Source organism: Pavona decussata, unplaced genomic scaffold, assembly GCF_977016875.1.
Source record: "Pavona decussata unplaced genomic scaffold, jaPavDecu1.1 SCAFFOLD_140, whole genome shotgun sequence".
NCBI lineage: Eukaryota > Metazoa > Cnidaria > Anthozoa > Scleractinia > Agariciidae > Pavona > Pavona decussata.
The window spans coordinates 877,071-895,889 of NW_028145553.1; the positions used below are offsets into that span (position 1 = coordinate 877,071).

An 18,819-nucleotide genomic window follows, 5' to 3' on the forward strand; every position below is an offset into this window, starting at 1 on the left:
TCGGACTATTGTAATCATCTATACTTTGGATTACCAAAGTATAAAGAGAAGAAGTTGCAACCAATCCAGAACATTGCTGCTCGCTATGTCACTGGTGTAAGGAAATACGACCATATTACTCCTGTCTTAATACATCTTCATTTCAGTGTTGCCTGTTTCATACCGGATCGTGTTTAAGCATCTTCTATTTGTCAAGCTTATTGTACTGGCTATCCAACTAAACCAAGAATTTTGAAATAAACTGAATTGCCGACTGGAATTTTCAGCGCTGTTTTCTCGAATAATTTTTTTTATTTGGAGGAGCCACTTCAAAGAGCTAAAACTCAAAAGAAATTTGTACGTTTGCCTTCAAATTTGGACAGTAGCTAGTTTAACATATAAACAACAAAAACGTGTCTGCGAATTTTTTCTTTCGAAATATTTTTTCTCCGAGAGCGATTTTTTTGTATACGATTACTCCGCATTTTTTTCATTCTATTTCAAAAATGCTCTATAACTTTTCACTGCGATTGAATATGGCAAGCCGCAGACACGTTTTTTTAGCGTTTTGGGTCCTGAAACTGAGGAACAAATTAAATTAGCAAAAAACAAAATTCACTTTGGCTTATAGCTTTAAAAAGGTGATTCGGACGTTCGCAATTAGAAGTCGTGAAAAATTCGGCAATTCATTTTATTTCAAAATTCTTGGTATGGTTTGATGGTCAGCTCTATAAGCTTTAATTTGATATGGGGGTTTAGGTATATACAGTTTAAACTCGACGCGCTACATCGCTTAAACGCGAGACACCTCTGAAGGTACCGGGTAACCTTAAATGGTCTTTGCCCGCAATATCTAACGGAACTCCTTGAACATCGGAAATCAACTTGGTCTCTTCGCTCAAGACCTACTAATGCAGCCAACTTGTAAAACCAAGACGTATAGTGACAGGGCTTTCTGTGATTGCGCCCCGAAGCTTTGGGACACTGTTCCTTTGGAAATACGACGTTTCAGTACACTTTTGTTATTTAAGAAAAAACTCAAGACTTTCCTTTTCACTAAATTTATTGGGAGTAACTCTTTATCATATTTTTAAATTTTAGATTCTAGTTTTTTGCTATGTTTTCTAGTTTTGTTTTTTTTTTTTTTTGGTATTTGCTAGTCTTTGTTTTCTAAGTTATTCTTGCGCTATATAAATGAACCATTATTATTATTATTACTATTATTATTATTATTATTATTATTATTATTATTATTATTATTATTATTATTATTATTATTATTATTATTATACTGATTACAATAGGGCCTAACCCATACGTAACAACTGCTATTTTGGGAAGGGTAGTCCAAAATATATATAAATGAAGTTAGTAATTAAGTAATAAGGGTTGAGAGCGGAATATTGTCTTTTAGTGTCTTTACTGAGTATTTTACCACGCTTAACCGGCTTAAGACCGGCAACTGTAGACAGTCCGCGGCGTACCAGTTTTAGACAATCCATTCAATAGCAGAAAATGTCGGAACCTCCCTCTGTGCCCCGGGCCCGACCTGACTGGACTACAGCCAAAACAGAACAAAAAAAAAAAAAGAATGTCTGCCTAGGTGTTTTTATATTAGCGCGCCGTACTCGTTCGAGGACATAAAATTAAATAGCTATACGATACTCGATCACACTAAAGCAGGTATTACCTTCTTTCTGTTGGGGAGTCTGCCAGTCATGCTAGCAAATTGCCAGTTTTTTCACGTGAAACGCAGTTTAAAGCTTTCTGGAAATCTATAAAACCCACACCAACAACAAGTTTAGCATCGAGAGCTTGTCTCCATGGCCATGTTACAGTTATGTCTAATAATAAAAACTCTGTGAAGACCCACTTTCGGTAAAATTATCGATATTAGTAACAAGATGATTATTTCCGATGGACATGTTTTACCATTGAATCGGTAATACAAGGTACCAGGACCTTACTTGGTACACTCAACAGAGATATTGGGCGGTAATTTACTCTGTCTTCATCATACTCGCTAAACGACAGGAAATACATCGGTCACGCAGAGAAAAGCGATAAATCTTCAATTTGTCTCTCTCGTGCTTGGTTAATTTTGCTAGAAGGACATTATTAGGGACATTTTATTATATAATTAATGCTAACAATCCAGTAGTGATTACTGGATGATATTTTTTTGCTTTTCTTTCCTTCGTTACTTCTTCTTCTTCTTTTACCTCAAAAGATTGCAGTCCAACTACAGAAATAAAAGTTTCATTCCCACTCCAAACTGACCATCATCAAACATAATCAGACGTCGCACACATTTAAAAACAAAAGTTACCATTTATTTACACCTCACTTCATGGTATATTACAAATCTACTTGCAAGTAAATATAAATTTACTTATGTCACAAAACATTCTGTCCCTTGTAATGTTAATTTCTTTATACTGACATGCTAAAAACATTCAAAATAGTGAAATCACTTGAAAATATATTGTAGAACAGATTTATTTACAAGCTCTAGCTTCACCCTACAATGTGCTAATTTTGTTAAGCCGCCTGTTTAACAGGATTCAGCTGCTTAAACAGTAACATAAGATACAATAAATTTCAGGAATAATCTTGGCCTATTAAGCCCCTAAAAACATTTCATTAACTAAACCTGTTACAAGCAAAAGACATAACTGTTTGGTACTACACTATTAAACAATATATAATGAAGATTACTAGAATGAAATAAATGTCGTTTAACATATTAGTTTTGAACTGCTCCACAGCACATTCATTTACAAAATATCTTTTGCCCAAGAAAAACAATAAAAAAGCATCACTTGATATGTAACCTTCCACTGACCTCTACGAAACACTACAAATAAAGCTATTTCTAAAAATCGTCTCTATATTCAACAATACAAAAAATTTCTGAGTCAACGATGAGTATTTTATCGATGTTGTTTAACAGGTGAGATATCATATAAGCTCAAGTATCTGGATTCGGTTGTTCATGTGGTCAGACACAACTATCCTCCCATCCCTTAGATTTGCTGTAGACTCTGGCCAAACAAATTCTCCTTTCCCACCGCCTTTTGTTCCAAACTTTGTTACAAACTTTCCGCTTAGCTCGAACACCTGAACCCTGTGATTCGAAGAATCACAAACCATCAAATGTCCGTCTGTGTTAACCGACAAGTAACCAGGACAATCGAACTCACCCTCCTTGTTCCCCTTCTTACCGAATTTAAACACAAAATTTCCCTTTAGATCAAACACTTTGATACAGTGTTCACCCCTGTCTGAGACTATAAAATATGTCTCCGTCTGGATACAGTGATAGGGATAGGACAAAGAGTCTTGTCCGCCAAATTTACGTGTGAACTGCCCACGAGGGGAAAATATCTTAATTAATTTGTTACCTGTATCAGCAACAATAATATCACCGTTACTGGTGACAGATAAACCTTGAGGATTGTGAAGCTGGTGATCAAGGTTTCCTTCCTCACCAAACTTGGTAAGAAACTCGCCATATCTGTTGAACACCTGGACCCTGTTGTTAAGATAGTCCGCCACTATAATGTAACCATTGTTATCAAAAGCTATCCCTGAAGGGCAGTTAAATTTACCCCGATTACGTCCCTCTCTACCAAACGATCTTAAGTGGGTACCATCACTACTGAATACCGATACCCTGTGGTTACCATGCTCAGTTACTGCTATTTCATTTCGATTATTCACTGCAACTCCACATGGGGTATCAAGCTTTCCAACAGACTTCCAACGTTCTCCAAAATATAGCACAGGTCTGAACCACCTGGTTTGGATCTGACCCTCAAAAGAACTGCCACGGACATGTTCTTCTGCAAATCCACTAATTGCTTTACTATATTCTTTTCCTTCTTTTCCTGATTGCTGCTCCTCAATGTCTAACATGCTAACACATTTTTCAACAGATGAACCGTATGTGCCAAATGAAGACACAACTCGTGGCTTGGGTCCATATGCAGCATCTCCCACCTTGGCAAGACCTCCGTGATCTGTGAGAACATACAGTATGACTTAAAACTCAATCATAAGGCCAGTATTTATGAAACATATCCGACCCCGGAAGCAACTCATAAACCGTAAGAAGGGTCCACACGAATTTTTTTGACAAATATTTTGACAATTTTAAATAGTTCATGTGTACAGGTTCTAAGTTAAATTTGTTCATTTAAGGTTACTTCCATGTTTTGCGAGTGCCTTCAGGAAAATCTAGCGTACGCGCGCTGCTTTCGATAAAACCACGGAAAACTATATATCACTGTAAAGCTGATAAATTGAAGATTGCGAAAATATCAATGTTTTTTTTTATTTTGTTGGATACATAAGCGCTCAGAGGCCTGCAAACTCAATACTAGCGACGTGTACTTAACTGAATTACCCACTCTCACGTAAAGGCGCACAACCAAACAGACTGCACAATATCAATCAGGAGATAATAGGCTAACAAAGTGTGTCAGGCTTTTTCTTTATTCCTATTGGTTTGTGAGAAAACCCATCCTAAAGAAGGACAATGGAAAATTTTTGTAGTCGCGTCAGATGTTAACACGTCACGGGAAAAATATTTTGAATTTCGTAAAAGCCTGACACACTTTGATACATTAATATCTGATGACCACTTTGGCCAATTTCGTTGAAATCTGGTAAATCTACATACCCTATTAATTCATTTGAAGATGGGGAATTCGCGTAAAAACAAAAGCCGTGTTTTCGGCCGTGAAACATTTTCAGAGTTTTCGCACCTCATTAAAATACTTGTCAACGCGCTCATGCCGCCGGCCAATCAAACACAAAGAAGCATTCCCTGGGGAGAACTGTAGATAAAAAGAAACAATCGAAATTCCCCGCGGAAGCATTTAGTGTTACTGTAATATTGTAAAGCGATTTCTTTATGGGAAAAGTTAAGTCTGGCGCGAGAAAGCCACCGGCGAAACCAAAACAAAAAAGAAAACGGCAGATAGACGCAGAACATGAAACTGGCCGCCCCAGCGGAGTTGACAAGAGACGCACTTCTCACCGCTATCAGTACACGAGGCTGCGCGCTAAAGTTCGCTGCTTATTTTCAGCCGGTCAACAACGGCGAAAGTGGCTGAATTGTTGCCGGCATCTTCGATTTCGGACTCCGAACTAATGTTTGACTCTCCACCATCGGATTTCTTGTCCTCGAATTGCTCTGCTGCCGAGGCAGTTATTTTTATCCGGATTGCCCCCATGTCTTTCGACGAGGATGGGTTTGAAAGAAAATCTGACTGGTTGTACAAGGAACCCTTGTCGCTCTCCGCCAGCTGAAGTTTTTAGGCTTCGTCAAATGATTTTTTGACCTTCTTTGGCCCCGTTTTTTTCTTAACTTTCACCCAAGGCGACTTTTCTAGTTTCGCTTTCTTCATAACAACCTTTTACGCAATGCTTGAATCCAAAATGGAACGCTGTTTCACAGTAAAATTTTACATACAACGCCGTGACATGCGATGAATACGATGGCAAAAATATGCAAATTTGCCGGTTATTCGAGATCGCGGGTAAATTTTGCCGCGTAATATGTCAACACAATCCCGCATAAATTGGATTATATGTCAACACAATCCCGCATAAATTGGATTATGTCACCTTCACTCGCTCACCACTTTTCCAACAAAACTTTGTTTTTCAGATAGCTCGCGTTCTTTTTGAGACTTCTAACGGCTGTTTTCACGAAACTTTGCAGCCCTTTCTTGTTTCAACAGTTATCTAAAAAAAATTATTTGAGAAAAATTCGACCTTCCTTCCCTATAACTAACCTTAAACGTCTAACAAGCTTTCTTGATATGTTTTCCTTAGTTTCTGCAACGAAGACTTCTACACACGACCGAGTCTTGCACTTGAAAAATCGTAAATGCCAAATAGTTTTGTCAATCTGAAGGTAGGTAAGGAGGTGCCACACCCACAAGGAAATAACACTTCACATAATATATCACTCATGTCAAATTTAGTGTGATGACGTCATCAGTCACGTAACCACGCTCAAATCGCGTTTTAACTCATTGCGAAAACGGACATCTATCAATTCAAAAATAATCAATGTAGACAGAAAGATATTGGTGTAATGTATTTAGAAATGGCCATTAACGGTCATGCAACTTAAAATTTAATTAGCCTGTGAGTAGTATAGGGGTGGAGGGGGTGGAGGTGAGGTCATCATTTAAAATTAGCATAGTGACAACATAGGGGGTGGAGGTGAGGTCATCATCTAAAAATAGCATAGGGTGGAGGGTTGCTTTCATCATAAAACGGTGATGTCATAGTGTTAAGAATAGATAAAAATGATGTAATAGAATTATTTTTAACCACAGCGATCTACAGATCTTTCATTATAAAAGAGTTGAAATCATAGCCTCAAATCTGGTTTCGCAGGTATCGGCTAACAGCAAAAACTAACATTGTTCCCTCAAACGAAACCAGAATCTATAATTTCTAAGCTAAAGAATCTGCATTCGGAAGTCTTTTTAGAAGTTTATTCGGGGAGATTAATACACAGAAAAAAACCTGTTCATGTAAGGTGTATTGATTGGTTTTGGATAAAGTGAAATATTGCCTTGAAATTGTTCTATTCGATTTTTTCTATATTTCTCTGAAACGTCGGAAATAATGGGAAAAAAAATTAGTTGTGTGTATTTTCCGCCTAATTTCTAAAAAGTTTCGTTTATGGTTGAACTTTGTTGGGGATTAAACAATTCAAACAGTCTTTTGTTGTCTTTGTTAATTACAGTGCGCTGTCAACGGTAATGCCGACATCATTATCTAAAAATAGAATAATTGCATCGTCGGGGTGGAAGGGCTTCAGTGATTCTGTAAAAACAGAAACAATGTTTAATGGTGTGCTATCTTTTTACACCCGGTCGAGTGGGATCTAAAAATAGATAGAATTATAGAAAGAAATAATTATTTTTCGTAACAAGATTATGTGGTTTTGCTGGTTATAAAAAGATAAGATTCTTTGAAATATTTCGAAGCAGAAAAGTGACGCGTGTTCTATTTCATGCACCGTTACACAGCCTGATTATGTTAACTCAGTCGAGCTTTGTTGGGGATTAAACAATTAAAACAGTCTTTTGTTGCCTTTGTTCATTACAGTGCTCCGAGTAAGAATATTCTGGTTCATCAATTTCTTGCTGCTAAATTGTGTATGTTAATTATGGCGCACAGATAAACTAACACACGGTCACAGAACTTACTGAAAATTCTTTATGTCAATTGTTCAACATTTCAAGTACAAAATATAAAAAAGTAACATACACACATATTGATTGAAAACTGCATGTTTTAATTAGAACCTCTCAACTCTAAATATTCAAAGATTTAAATTTCATGTTGTAATCAACAGTCTCCTGTGCCAGAATATTTATAACGTGAATCCTTTCGATTACGCTGAGATCGCCTGAAGGGTCCGAATGTTTTCTGTGGCATCATCCAAATAATTTTTAAGTTGCGGGATTCGTGGTCGTTTTCGCTTTTTAGGGTGAGACATCACTTCCACTGTGGGCGGTGGTGTTAAAATAGATGGAGCTAAGGTTGGTGTGGTTGCCACCGTAGTTAAGGGAGAAGAAGGTGTCATTTGGGTTACTGGTAGTTGCATTGGGGTAGTTCCATTTACCAGAGGAGTAGCAGAAATCTGTGTCTGCTCTTGGACTAGCTTTGTTCCTTCAGGTATAGAATCGAGCTTTCGCTTGTACGTCAAAAATCTATTTTGTAGCTGCATGTACCGCCGTGCTTTATCGTATTCTCCAATGTCTTATCCATATTATTCTGCAGGCGTTGCATCTGCGGAATTACTGGAGGAATCATTAAGTTCTGCTGCTTTAGATATTGCAGCAGCTCCTGAGAGATGTTGGCTTCTTTCCCACTTTGGTCGAATTTTTCTTCACCAGGTAATACATTTGATCGCAATCTACAACTGTCCTGATGGCTTGGCTTTAGATCAACAAGCTGTTTAAGAAACCAATCAGTTTGTTTTGGGTACATTTGTTTAGCTAGCGTTAAAATCTATAGTTTGTCGCGGGGATTCTTGAAAAGCACCAAGTAATGACTGTTTAAGCTGATGCTTCAGTTACCTTTACCCTGATGGAAGAGGTTTTGTAAAATATAAATGACACCAGGTTTCGATTATCATGATGCGATCCTCTTGTGAACAGGTTCGCGATCCGATTATCATTTGCAGCCTCGATCATTTGGTCGTCAATCACAATCAAGTTACGTTTGTTGACATCAAAATAGGAATCTTGTTCCAGGTTTTCGGAGATACCCTTAACAAATTCAATCCTTGGTACTATGTTCAATAATTCACTGTAAGCGGGTTGCCACTGCGAATAACATCAAATTATCCTTTCCGGTGGCGGATCTATTACATTTTGAGCCTGTTGTAGTAATGATTGTACCCAGACAGTCTTTCCCGAGCCGGTCATCCCAGCAACCATGCAAGTAAATGGATGCACAAAGTGAAACCGCTGACACTTTTCTGGAGAAAACGGCATAGCTCTGAATGGAGTGAAACTCGGCGACTCACTGTGTTTGCGGCTCATGTGTCTTCGCATACTATCTTTCCTCGAAAAATCCTCTTGACAAACAGAACAGGTCCAACTCATGTCTACGCTGTGGAAACCTGACGAGAACTGAGAAAACGACAAATGTTTTCAGATTTATATAGGCTTTTAACCCACCGAAAAGACTATTGTTTACGACCTCTTGCCACCACCACCAACACCAACACCACCGACACCAAAGATACCACCAACACCACCGACACCACCAATACCACCATCACCACCAACACCACCCCCACCAACACCACCACCGACACCACCATCAGCACCAACACCAACACCACCAACACCAGCACCGATACCACCGACACCAGAACCCACACCACCACCACCATCACCACCAACACCACCGATACCACCATCACTACCGACACCACCACCGACACCAACACCACCACCACCACCACCAACACCACCAACGACACCACCAACACCACCACCACCATCATCTCCACCACAATGCTATTGTTTCACACCATATCGAAATCAATATAAAGCACATCAAAGGAGAGTCGGAGCCATTTGAATGTGAGAGAGTGTTGTTTAAACTGCATTTTCGTCAGAGTTAACCTCCGTTTTTTTAAAAGATGAAGAAATTTTACACACCAAATCATAAGTTGTATGAACAATATTATTTAGATCAAGCCAAACAAAAAGGTGGAAATTTGCCAGCCTTTCATGGTGTTCAATCTCAGCGCGGATATGGACTAGGAGGTAAATTCAGAGGTCTTTTTCGCTGGGCGATGCCTCTTCTACGACAAGGTGCCAAGGTGCTTGGTAAAAAAGCTTTACAAACAGGTGTTAATGTTGCCCAGGATGTCATTGAGGGGAAGGATATTAAGGCGGCGGTCAGTAAACGTGTTGAACAAGCCCTGGGTGATATTACTTCTCCGCAAGAGCAGTCAGGTAGTGGTCGAAAAGCTATAAAACGGAAATCTCGGTTTCACAGTTCCGCTCGATCTAAGAGACGAAAAATAACTCCAAGGCGGCAAGGACAAGAAAACTTCGAACTTTGGTCTTAATTGAATAAGGCTTTATAATAAAATACGGTAATGCACTTTTACTAAGTCATTGCATGATCATGTCTCAAATAGTGAAGAGGAATAGAGGGTACCTTCAACTCCTTGCTTGCTGCCCCCACCATCAGCGTCAGTTTCTTTTAGAAACGGCTACTCCTCAACAGATGCATGCAATAGTACAAGCTATACATAATGTGCTTCATAGTCATGTACCTGTTACTGAACAAGTTAGACTAAAGCTGATTACATACAAGGATTCTATTGCTGACCTAGTTAACCCAAAAGTTCCCTATAAGTACAAGAAAAAAATCCTTGTACAAAAAGGTAGTGGATTTATTCGAGATGTGTTGACTCCTGTAATTGCTAGCCTGGGGTTTCTGATGTTATAAAAATCAAGACTTAGTCTGTGGAATGATCAGTTGGATCTTGCCGTCAACAAGTGCCGTTCAACATGAAAAGAAAAGTGGACTGGGAAGAAGAGGAGGAAAGTGGAAAGGAAGATGACTCAACCTCTGATGAGGAAAGTGATGATGAGGAGCCTCGAATTAAAGATGTTTTAAGGAGTCTTTCCAGTGCTGTTTCAAACAAAAAGCCTCTGATCTATTACACAGTATGGCTGCTTCGAAGGATATCCTGTTTTGGAAACCTAGTGGACTATTACTCCACAAGCAACGTATGATTCCTGTAACCAATATTGCTGAGCTGGTCGATTATGTTTTACTCCCTCACAATGCCGATGTGACCAAGCCCTGTGCCCTAAATACATTCATTGAGGGATTAGCAGAGCTGGGAATTGATAAGCATTTGATAAAGAATAAGAAAATTCTGACGGATCTGTTGGAAAAAGAAAAAGTGTATCGAGATCAAGACAAATCCGACTGTGAAGCTAGTGATGAAGAAACGATGTCCAAAAATGGTGATATTGAAGATGTCACGGAAACAGCTTCTGAAACGTACGATGATTTGGGACATGATAACTCTGAAAACAGTAATCAAGGTGAAATCAAAGATTTTTTGAAAAAAACATAACTGGCGGTTCTAAAAATGTAGCACAGATTTTTCTTCAGTGCAAATTTCCCAGCTACTATTGCAATGGTTCAAACGTTTACCAAACTGCGGTTGTAAGATGCCCCACATGTTTTTGAGTATGATGGCTATAAGATTTGTCCAGTTTGCGAACAAGATATTCCTGTCCGCGAGCGAAATCACTCGAAAGATGGATTCATTCGATGCCCTGATTGTCACGCAGTGAGGCATACTGACCCTAACACTTTACAAGAAACAAACTATCCTCCTAGCGATGGAGAGAATATAGATTATTAACACTGTAACAAAGAACTTTGCTTTGTACAACAATTAATTAGGTTATTGAGATGTTAAAGAATCTAGTTCCTACAGTTGATGAGTTACTACCAAAGTTGAACAATGCAAACGCTTATACCTGTGTAAGGGTTCACAAACGCTTCACTAACGTGTAGTTAACTAAGAGTTCCTCGTTCCTAAACACCATGAAAACCCCCAATTAGCCGATATCACTGGCTGTGTATGCCATTCATTGACAGTTTGAGGCCGGAGTAGTATCAGAGAAGACAACGTAAAGAGCTGGAGTGCTTAACTGGGATTGTTAACAATGCTGATGACATCTTAGTTTTTGGTTTTGATGATAGGATTGAGGAGGCAGAGAAGGTGAGGTGAACCTTAAGTTAAACGCAAAGAAATTTCCTTTTAAAGTGAAGCAAGTTACATGGATGGGCCATTTGCTCAGTATTAGTAGAATTATCCCTCATCCAGATCGTGTCGGGGCCTTTGTCGACATGAACTTGCCGCACGATGTAAAAGGGATTCAGAGGGTTCTTGGTATATGCAACTATCTGTCTCGCTTCACGCCTAATCTTGCTGGAATTGTGAAGCCATTTACCGAGCTAACCCATGTAGATGTTGTTTGGTCATGGTCTCCCAAGCATGACATAGTTTTAACACAGCCAAAAGTTTAACTGCAAATGCCACAACATTTAAGTTATTTGATGTTAAGAAGCCCTGCGTGTTACAAGTGGATGCCAATGAAACGGGCCTTGGTGGAGTCTTATTACAAGATGGCCAACCCGTGGCTTTCAAAAGTTCAACGCTGTCAGCAACTGAAGTCAACTAACTATGTACCCATTGCAAAGGAACGTCTGTCCATCAAAAGTAACATGTACGAAGTTCTACTAGTATCAGTACGGGAAGCAAGATAAGATGGTACAGTCTGATCACCAGCCATTACAAACCATATTAAAAAAACCTTTGAGTAAATCCTCCAGGCACCTTCAGTGCATGATGCTTCAGCTTCAGCCGTTTAAGTTCACGGTAGTGTACAAGAAAACGAAAGTACCGTTTAGACTTGGCCGATATGTTTTCAATGAGCTGCACTGAACCAGCCTTCGCCCTCGGGTTTCCGCCGGAGAGGAGTTGTTTCGGTGTGGCTTAAAAGACCCTCCTGGGATATTCCAAGTAGAGATAGAAGCCCTAGAACATAGACTTTCCTGACATTTATACCCTAGCACATTACTGAAAATCAGAGCAGCAACGAGTGCTGATGCTACCCAATCACTTTTGAGTGAGTTTGTGGCTCATGGTTGAGCTTCTGACAAACCGTAGGTCCCAATGGGACTCCGTCATGATTATCCCTACAGGCTAGGATGAACTAGTATATCATGGCGTGTCGTGCAAGTCGCACAAAGTTATAATTCTGCCTATACTACAATCTGTTATGCTGAAGAGGCTCCACCAAGGCAATCGGGGCGATGATAAGTATGGTGCGCCGTGCACGCGAAGTTATGTACTCGCCAATTATGCAACCTGCAATTCTCCGAGAAAGTGCGAACTTCTCGCTTTGTTCTAGCTACCGACCAGCACTCCCCAAGGAACCAGTATTGTCCCATGAAATTCCACGTAAGCCCTGGAAGTTCATTTCGTAACACCTATTCGAACAGGAAAGGGGGTCGGTATGCGGTTATAGCAGACCACTATAGTCATTGGTTTGAGGTTGGCTTGTTCTACCAGAACATCACTGCTACCAGTCTTTTTTTAGTTGCAAAGACACATTTTGCACATTATGGGGTGCCTGACATGTTTTTGTCCGACTTTTCCAAGGCTTACGATTTCACGTTGGTCACCAAGTCGCTGTATTATGTCAAAGCGACCGGTAAATTAAGAAGAATCCGCTGTCAAGGAAACTAAATTCGAAGATGTTGAAAAAGGCGGATTTCCTCACTTACGTATGTCGGGAGACTCTTAGACACACATTATTTACCCAGATCTCCCACGGTCAGGCCACATTTTCACATTTCCAAAAGTGCAGAGTGAGATCTGGGCACCAGATTACTCACTGGCCTGTTAGAGCTTGTTAGAGCACCGGACCATCCCGCACTAGCAGGGGTATGACGCACTCACCAAAGCAGAGGTTTCTCTGCCGACGAACGCCGACAAAGTCCGCTTTCCCTAAGTCTGAAGCGTCGTTGGGTCAATCTGTGCCATCAGTAGCAGTGGTGTGTGATGAGCATGTAGGCTGGCGGGCCAAAACGAAAGCCTACTATGACAAATTCATAGCGGGGACGTACCCCCTCTCCATGTCTCCCGAACAATTTGTCTACACCAGGCCAAGTGGTCATCATGATCACCTGGGTAGTTATCGGGGTTATGGAGAAGTGTTAGAGCTAGGGGGTCAAACCACGCTATGTCATAACCCACCAAAGTATTGCGAAAACCTCAGCACCAGAAAGCCCTGGGGCAGCAACAACGCAGCTTGGTAACATTCCTGTTGCAAGAACCCACTTAGAGGCAGCCAGACCTGGATGCGCTCCAGCGAAGGAGGGACGTATGGTAGATTTACAAATCAAGCCCTCCTTTCCAATGCAAACGTCTCGTTATGTTGCACCAATTAAACCACTAGAGAGACTAGACCTGTGATAGTGACTTACGTATGTCAGGGGACTTCTAGGCACACATTTATTTAGCAATCATGCTGACTGTTGGTTGACAACTTGACGTACTCATTTTAATTTTGCTATACAAAACTTATTATTGCCATGATATTCTTTTTTGAATGTAACTGCTAATAGGAGTAATCTGCGTTTTCATAGCAGAAGATTAAAGGGATTCCGCGCATACCCGAGTGTCTGCCTAAAATAAAGCGTTGGGTTGATCATGTAGATACCGTGTGTTTGCGCTATTTGCTTTCCCATCCGGTCAAAAAAACGATGACGTACATAGCGCCACACGACATCGGTTACAGTTCAATGCCGACATACGCAACCCCAAATTCAAGTCGTTTTCGTTGTTTTCGAGCGTTGTAATTTAGTGTGGAAAGGTTAAGACGATACGAAAACGCTTGTGTGGATGAAACTATTTTTTCACGTTTTCGACGAGTGATGAAAACGGAGACAATTCAAACGCGTAAGTGTTTACGGGGCAAAAATCGTCTCTTCGGAGTTTTAGTGACTTAATTGGCCTAAATAACTTCACAGAAGACTGGAAGAATTTTGAAAATAACAGGGAAAGTGCGAAACTGCATCTCTTTGATCGACCAAGGTAGTTTGTAACTTAGCCTTTCGGCAGGGAAGAAAATCTCACAGTTAAATAGTGTACCTAAAAACGCAATTACTATGATAAATTTTAAATTTCCAGTCTACGGATAAAGAAGAAGGTCCCAGTCAGAAGTTCAAATCATTTAAAGTGAGGCCTGTTGTATATGTTGATTTGAGCGCAGATATCAAGAAATAAAGGATGTCGCTGTTTTTACAGGGCCAAAATCGCAAGTAGTTTATGAGGTATGCGATTTGAGATTGCATTGCAAAATTAGAAAAAGAAAAAAAGAAATTGAGGATATTACATGACCGCGTGGAGATACGAAATTTCTCTTCGAGTGTTCCTCACGAGAAGAGAAATTTCGTATTTCCAAGCGGCCATGTAATGTTCTGTTTATTATATAAACACCAATGAAATACCAAATCATTGATTTACTATGTAACCATGCATAGCAGTGGTGATGTTTTCACGTGTGAAGATAACATGTTATTTTCACGTGTGAAAATATCATGTTTTCGCGTAAAAGCTCACCTGGTATTTCATTGGTGTTTACATAATAAAAAGTGCTCTTTGACTTACCTGGATTCCCTAAAAAGGTTTGCCTCCCATTCTCGTACTCCTCCTCTGCAATAATTGTTTTCAGCCTCACCTCGACCAGTTCAAGCTTTTCCAAGACCTCAGCTGTTATCAGCGTTTCCTGGGCCACTTGTGTAAGATTGCCGCTTTTGTAATCTTTCCACAATCCTTCCAGGATCTCCAATGAGCTGCATTCAACAGTTATCAACAAACTCCCCACGTCAAGGCGCCGCACGAAAACATTCAGTTTTTCCTTAAAGTATTTAAAAAATAAATCAAAAGAGTTCTTAAATGACAAAACGACATTCCAAATGTCTATGTCTGTTGGAATATTCTGCTGGGTTCCCTGAGGTTCTCTTGGCAAAGACTCTGCTTCTAGCTCTTGCTCGTGTTCAGATGCTATTGGTACGCTACACATTTCTTCAGAGTCACTTGCTCCTTGGGGCAAATATGGATGGTGAAAAGAAACTGGGTTGGCTTCAAGACGTATTGCTATCTCTTGAGAAAAAACAGAGACAAGAGACAAAACAGAAACAGCATTAATCAGCACTTTGCAAAATGAACAACGCAGCACTAGGGAGCCATCACTTTAATTCAAATATGTAAAAATCTGAGTGAAAGACTCTCTGTGATAGACAGACAGATTAACGAAGCTTGACAAATCAGTCAAGTTTGGATACAGTCTTGCCTTAAATTAATCGAGGCAATGCACTTTTGCACAACCCGTTTAGTACGCATTACACCATCGAATACTGAATCGTACGTGGCCCGAAACTCCAAGAAGAACCTATTTTACAGTCGTGTGCTTAGTGGCCAGGCCTTTTAGTTGGAGCTGACTTTGTTGACATTAAAAGAAGTAACTAGGAATGGGCCCTTTGTAACCTTGCGTTATATTTATTGCATCCGATGTAACGTTAGTAAACGTTTAGGAAGATAGCATTTGGCTACCATGAGACCAACTTGGCTTGGAAATATCGTCATTATCTCTTAATTAAATTCGCCAGCTTCAGTCGTGTTCACACTAAACGTTAGCTATGTTCAACATACATATCGTTGAGGCTATCATACTCCATTATTTTTTTTCAATTTGAACTATGATTCAGTTAAAATCTAAAACTTAATTGCAGGGTAACCACGCAATCTGAATTTTAAAGCAAAATGGCGCCCAGTCGCGGCCTGTTGGCCATGATTTTTACTACGATCATAAGCCATTCTCGGGCGAGAAAAAAGGCTCGGAAGGCTGCCGTCGCGAATTTTGCGATATTTTCCCTTAGTTCATGTTGTTAGTTTAACACGACACTGTTCTTCTTGTATACCCTCCTTCGGCCATCTCTTGGCTTTCTTGATCTCACACTCGTTTCTTAGTATGCATAGTATATTTAAATCATTTTGCACCGTCTCGTCGCCCCACAAGGTAAAAAGGAGTTTTGTCTCTTTGTGTCCGCTATTTTGGTCAATCACAAACTGTAATTACTTCTTACTTCAAACAACCCTTCAGGTTATTTGACCTAATCATAATCCGATTCTGATAATAAAGGACTGACTTAGCTTATATACACGCCCTCCAAATATAATTCGATTATAATTGATGTCGAGTGTGAACACGGCTTTTAATTGATGTTTTGATTTTCTCATGACTGCCCTCACACCTATGAACTCCTCAAATAGCCTCAAAACAAGGTAATTGGAATTAAAAAGTTATAAATAATGATGTTAGACTAAAAGGCTTCTGCACTGAAGAAACTTTTAAAAGGAACCTTAATGTTATTGATGTCAGTTTAATTGGACAAGTTCAAGATTACCGAATTCGCTAAACATCCCTGTCTGTACCGGGGTTGCCTTGAACTCCTTGAAAACACAATCATTAACATTCTTGGAGTTTCAGTCAAGAGACATTCTTTTAAAACCAAAAACAGTTCGAGCGAAAGCATACTTCTCACTAAATCGGGAGAATTTGCTGGGATAAATTTAATAGTCATTGCCGAATAGCAAAATAAAAAATCATATTTTACATACCTACAAAATGTTGTCTCATGTCTTCTCGTATGCTTTGAAGTTCTTCCTCCAGCAAGCCCCGAACCTCCTGAAGACTTTCCTCCAGTTTCTCTACTGCATCTTTAACATCTAAGTCATGCTTGTACCACTGGCTGAGCTCTTCAACGCATCTTTCTTCGTCTGGGGTAAGGGGATCATTAAGACATTTGTCAATGGCCTTCTCCCACTCATCTCCTTTATCATGACTGATGCCTGCAGCAATTCTCAATAATGCCTCACTGATCCCTCTCCAAAGATCATCAAACTCGGAGTCATATATATCCATGGTGCTGCTATGGCCATAAACTTCATTACGATAATATTTTACTCGTGCTAAATCTGCTTCCAGAGTGTGGTCTGTGCTGCTTGGTAGGCTGTCCCATCCGGTGGCAGGAGGAGTGAGGTTGCAGATTGTTCGGAGTAGTCTGAATGTTAGAGTGATGTCGAAGTCGGTGGACTTGCCGTACAACCCCGGCGATGGGAACAAGCAATTCCACTCCACCCTGGAAAGTTTAGCGCTTCTCAGGAGTGTCTGTACCGTAGGATTACCAAGGATTGTCGGAAGGTTGGCCGGCGAATGAATTGAGTCAAATTTTTCTCTTAAAAGCACCACACCGCCACGCATCAGTAGCCGTGTTAAGCGCTGAAAGTTGGCTTTTGCATTCGTACACCGTAAAGCTTCTTCCGCAGACGCCATGGTCACGCCTGAAAAGTGATGGCAATTTTAGTTTCAGGTACTACAAAATTTTCGGCTGATTTTTTGGGAAGAAAGAAAAATGGTTAGCCTCGTAGGTGTGTGGGGGAGGAGGGGCGAGGGGAGAAGGGCAGCCACCTATTTTTCAGTCTGTGCGTGACAATGAGACAACGTAGTACACCTGTATTCGCAATTTCACATTTTTCACATTCTTTTACCTCAAGCCTCAACTACCAAGGGCCATTACACAATTTTGTACATGCATACACTTTATTTAGACACGGTAAAAACATCAGTTACGCGATAAGATTTTAAAAATAAAACTGATTCACATGTTTGTCATGTGGGAGTACGAGGAGGACAATTGGCGATCAATCTCATTTCTAAAATTAGTAAACGATCTAATGGCTCTGACGTTAGATGGAAGGCTGTTCCACAATTGTGCCCCACTGTAGCAGAAACTACGTTTAAAAAAATCGGTAGGATGCTTAGGCAGAGCCAATTGTTATCACTATTTCTAAGTCCATAGTCCGTGCTGAAGGGCTTAAATAGGCCTTTCAGGTACTCCGGAGACTGAGCATTTAAAGTTTTAAACATCAATTTCAATTTTTGCTTTTTCCTTCTGGTACAGAGATTATCCAATCCCAGCTTACCGCGGAGGGCGGTAACGCTATAATAGTAATCAGACTTTGTTATAACCCGAACGGCGCGATTTTGTAGTTTTTGTAATTTGTCAGCTAACTCGTTGCTGAGATCGTCCCACACAGGACAGCAATTATCAAAATATGGTTCAATAAGACTGGCTCTATATCGTAATATTGCTGTGTCTTCGCTAATGAACGGCCTCAATCTTTTAAGTGCACCTATGCCAGAGGAGATAATCTTTGCAGTCTCATTAACATGTTTGGACCACGAGAGATTTTGATCGATGTAACCTCCTAAGGATTTGGTGAGGGGCACTCTATCAATTTCGTGACCTTCAATTTGTGCAGTAAGTGAATGGCCAATTGTAGTAACTAGTATAGCTACTGCAATTGGCTATAGCCTATAGTCTCTGCCGTGAGCCTATTAACATTAATTCAGTTTTGGCATAACAAGCAAATTGATTGCTTAAACTCTGCTAGATCTCCTGTTTGTAGATCAAATTTGCGAGGTACCGCTGCGACACAATTCATCAGGGACCGCCAATTCTGTGAGTTGTCCTTCGTGAGTTACAGCAGTGAGTTATCATATGGTTGCAAGATCTTGAATTTTCAGGATCTTGCCGGCAAGATCTTAAATGTGTTAAATTTTCAAGAGCTTGCTGGCAAGATCTTAAATTTTCCAAATCTTGCCGACAAGATTTTGA

General features: G+C 40.1%; 2 protein-coding genes across 2 annotated transcripts in view; both read right to left on the minus strand.

Moving 5' to 3' along the window:
* Positions 1-2,290: 2,290 nt before the first annotated feature.
* Positions 2,291-17,537, minus strand: LOC146466851 (uncharacterized). The gene is made up of 4 exons (XM_085126778.1): positions 16,760-17,537; positions 14,747-15,241; positions 3,946-4,001; positions 2,291-3,795 (listed from the first exon to the last, which is right to left on the minus strand). The coding sequence occupies exons 1-4, from the start codon at positions 17,472-17,474 to the stop codon at positions 2,941-2,943; spliced, it is 2,121 nt and encodes a 706-aa protein (XP_084982904.1). The 5' UTR covers positions 17,475-17,537; the 3' UTR covers positions 2,291-2,940.
* LOC146466852 (E3 ubiquitin-protein ligase TRIM71-like) overlaps positions 2,291-18,819 on the minus strand; it is a 59,254-nt gene continuing 42,725 nt past the window's right edge. Inside the window, exon 2 of the mRNA XM_085126793.1 lies at positions 2,291-2,494. The gene's annotated coding sequence lies outside the window, so the exon portion shown is untranslated. The remainder of the gene's footprint in view (positions 2,495-18,819) is intronic.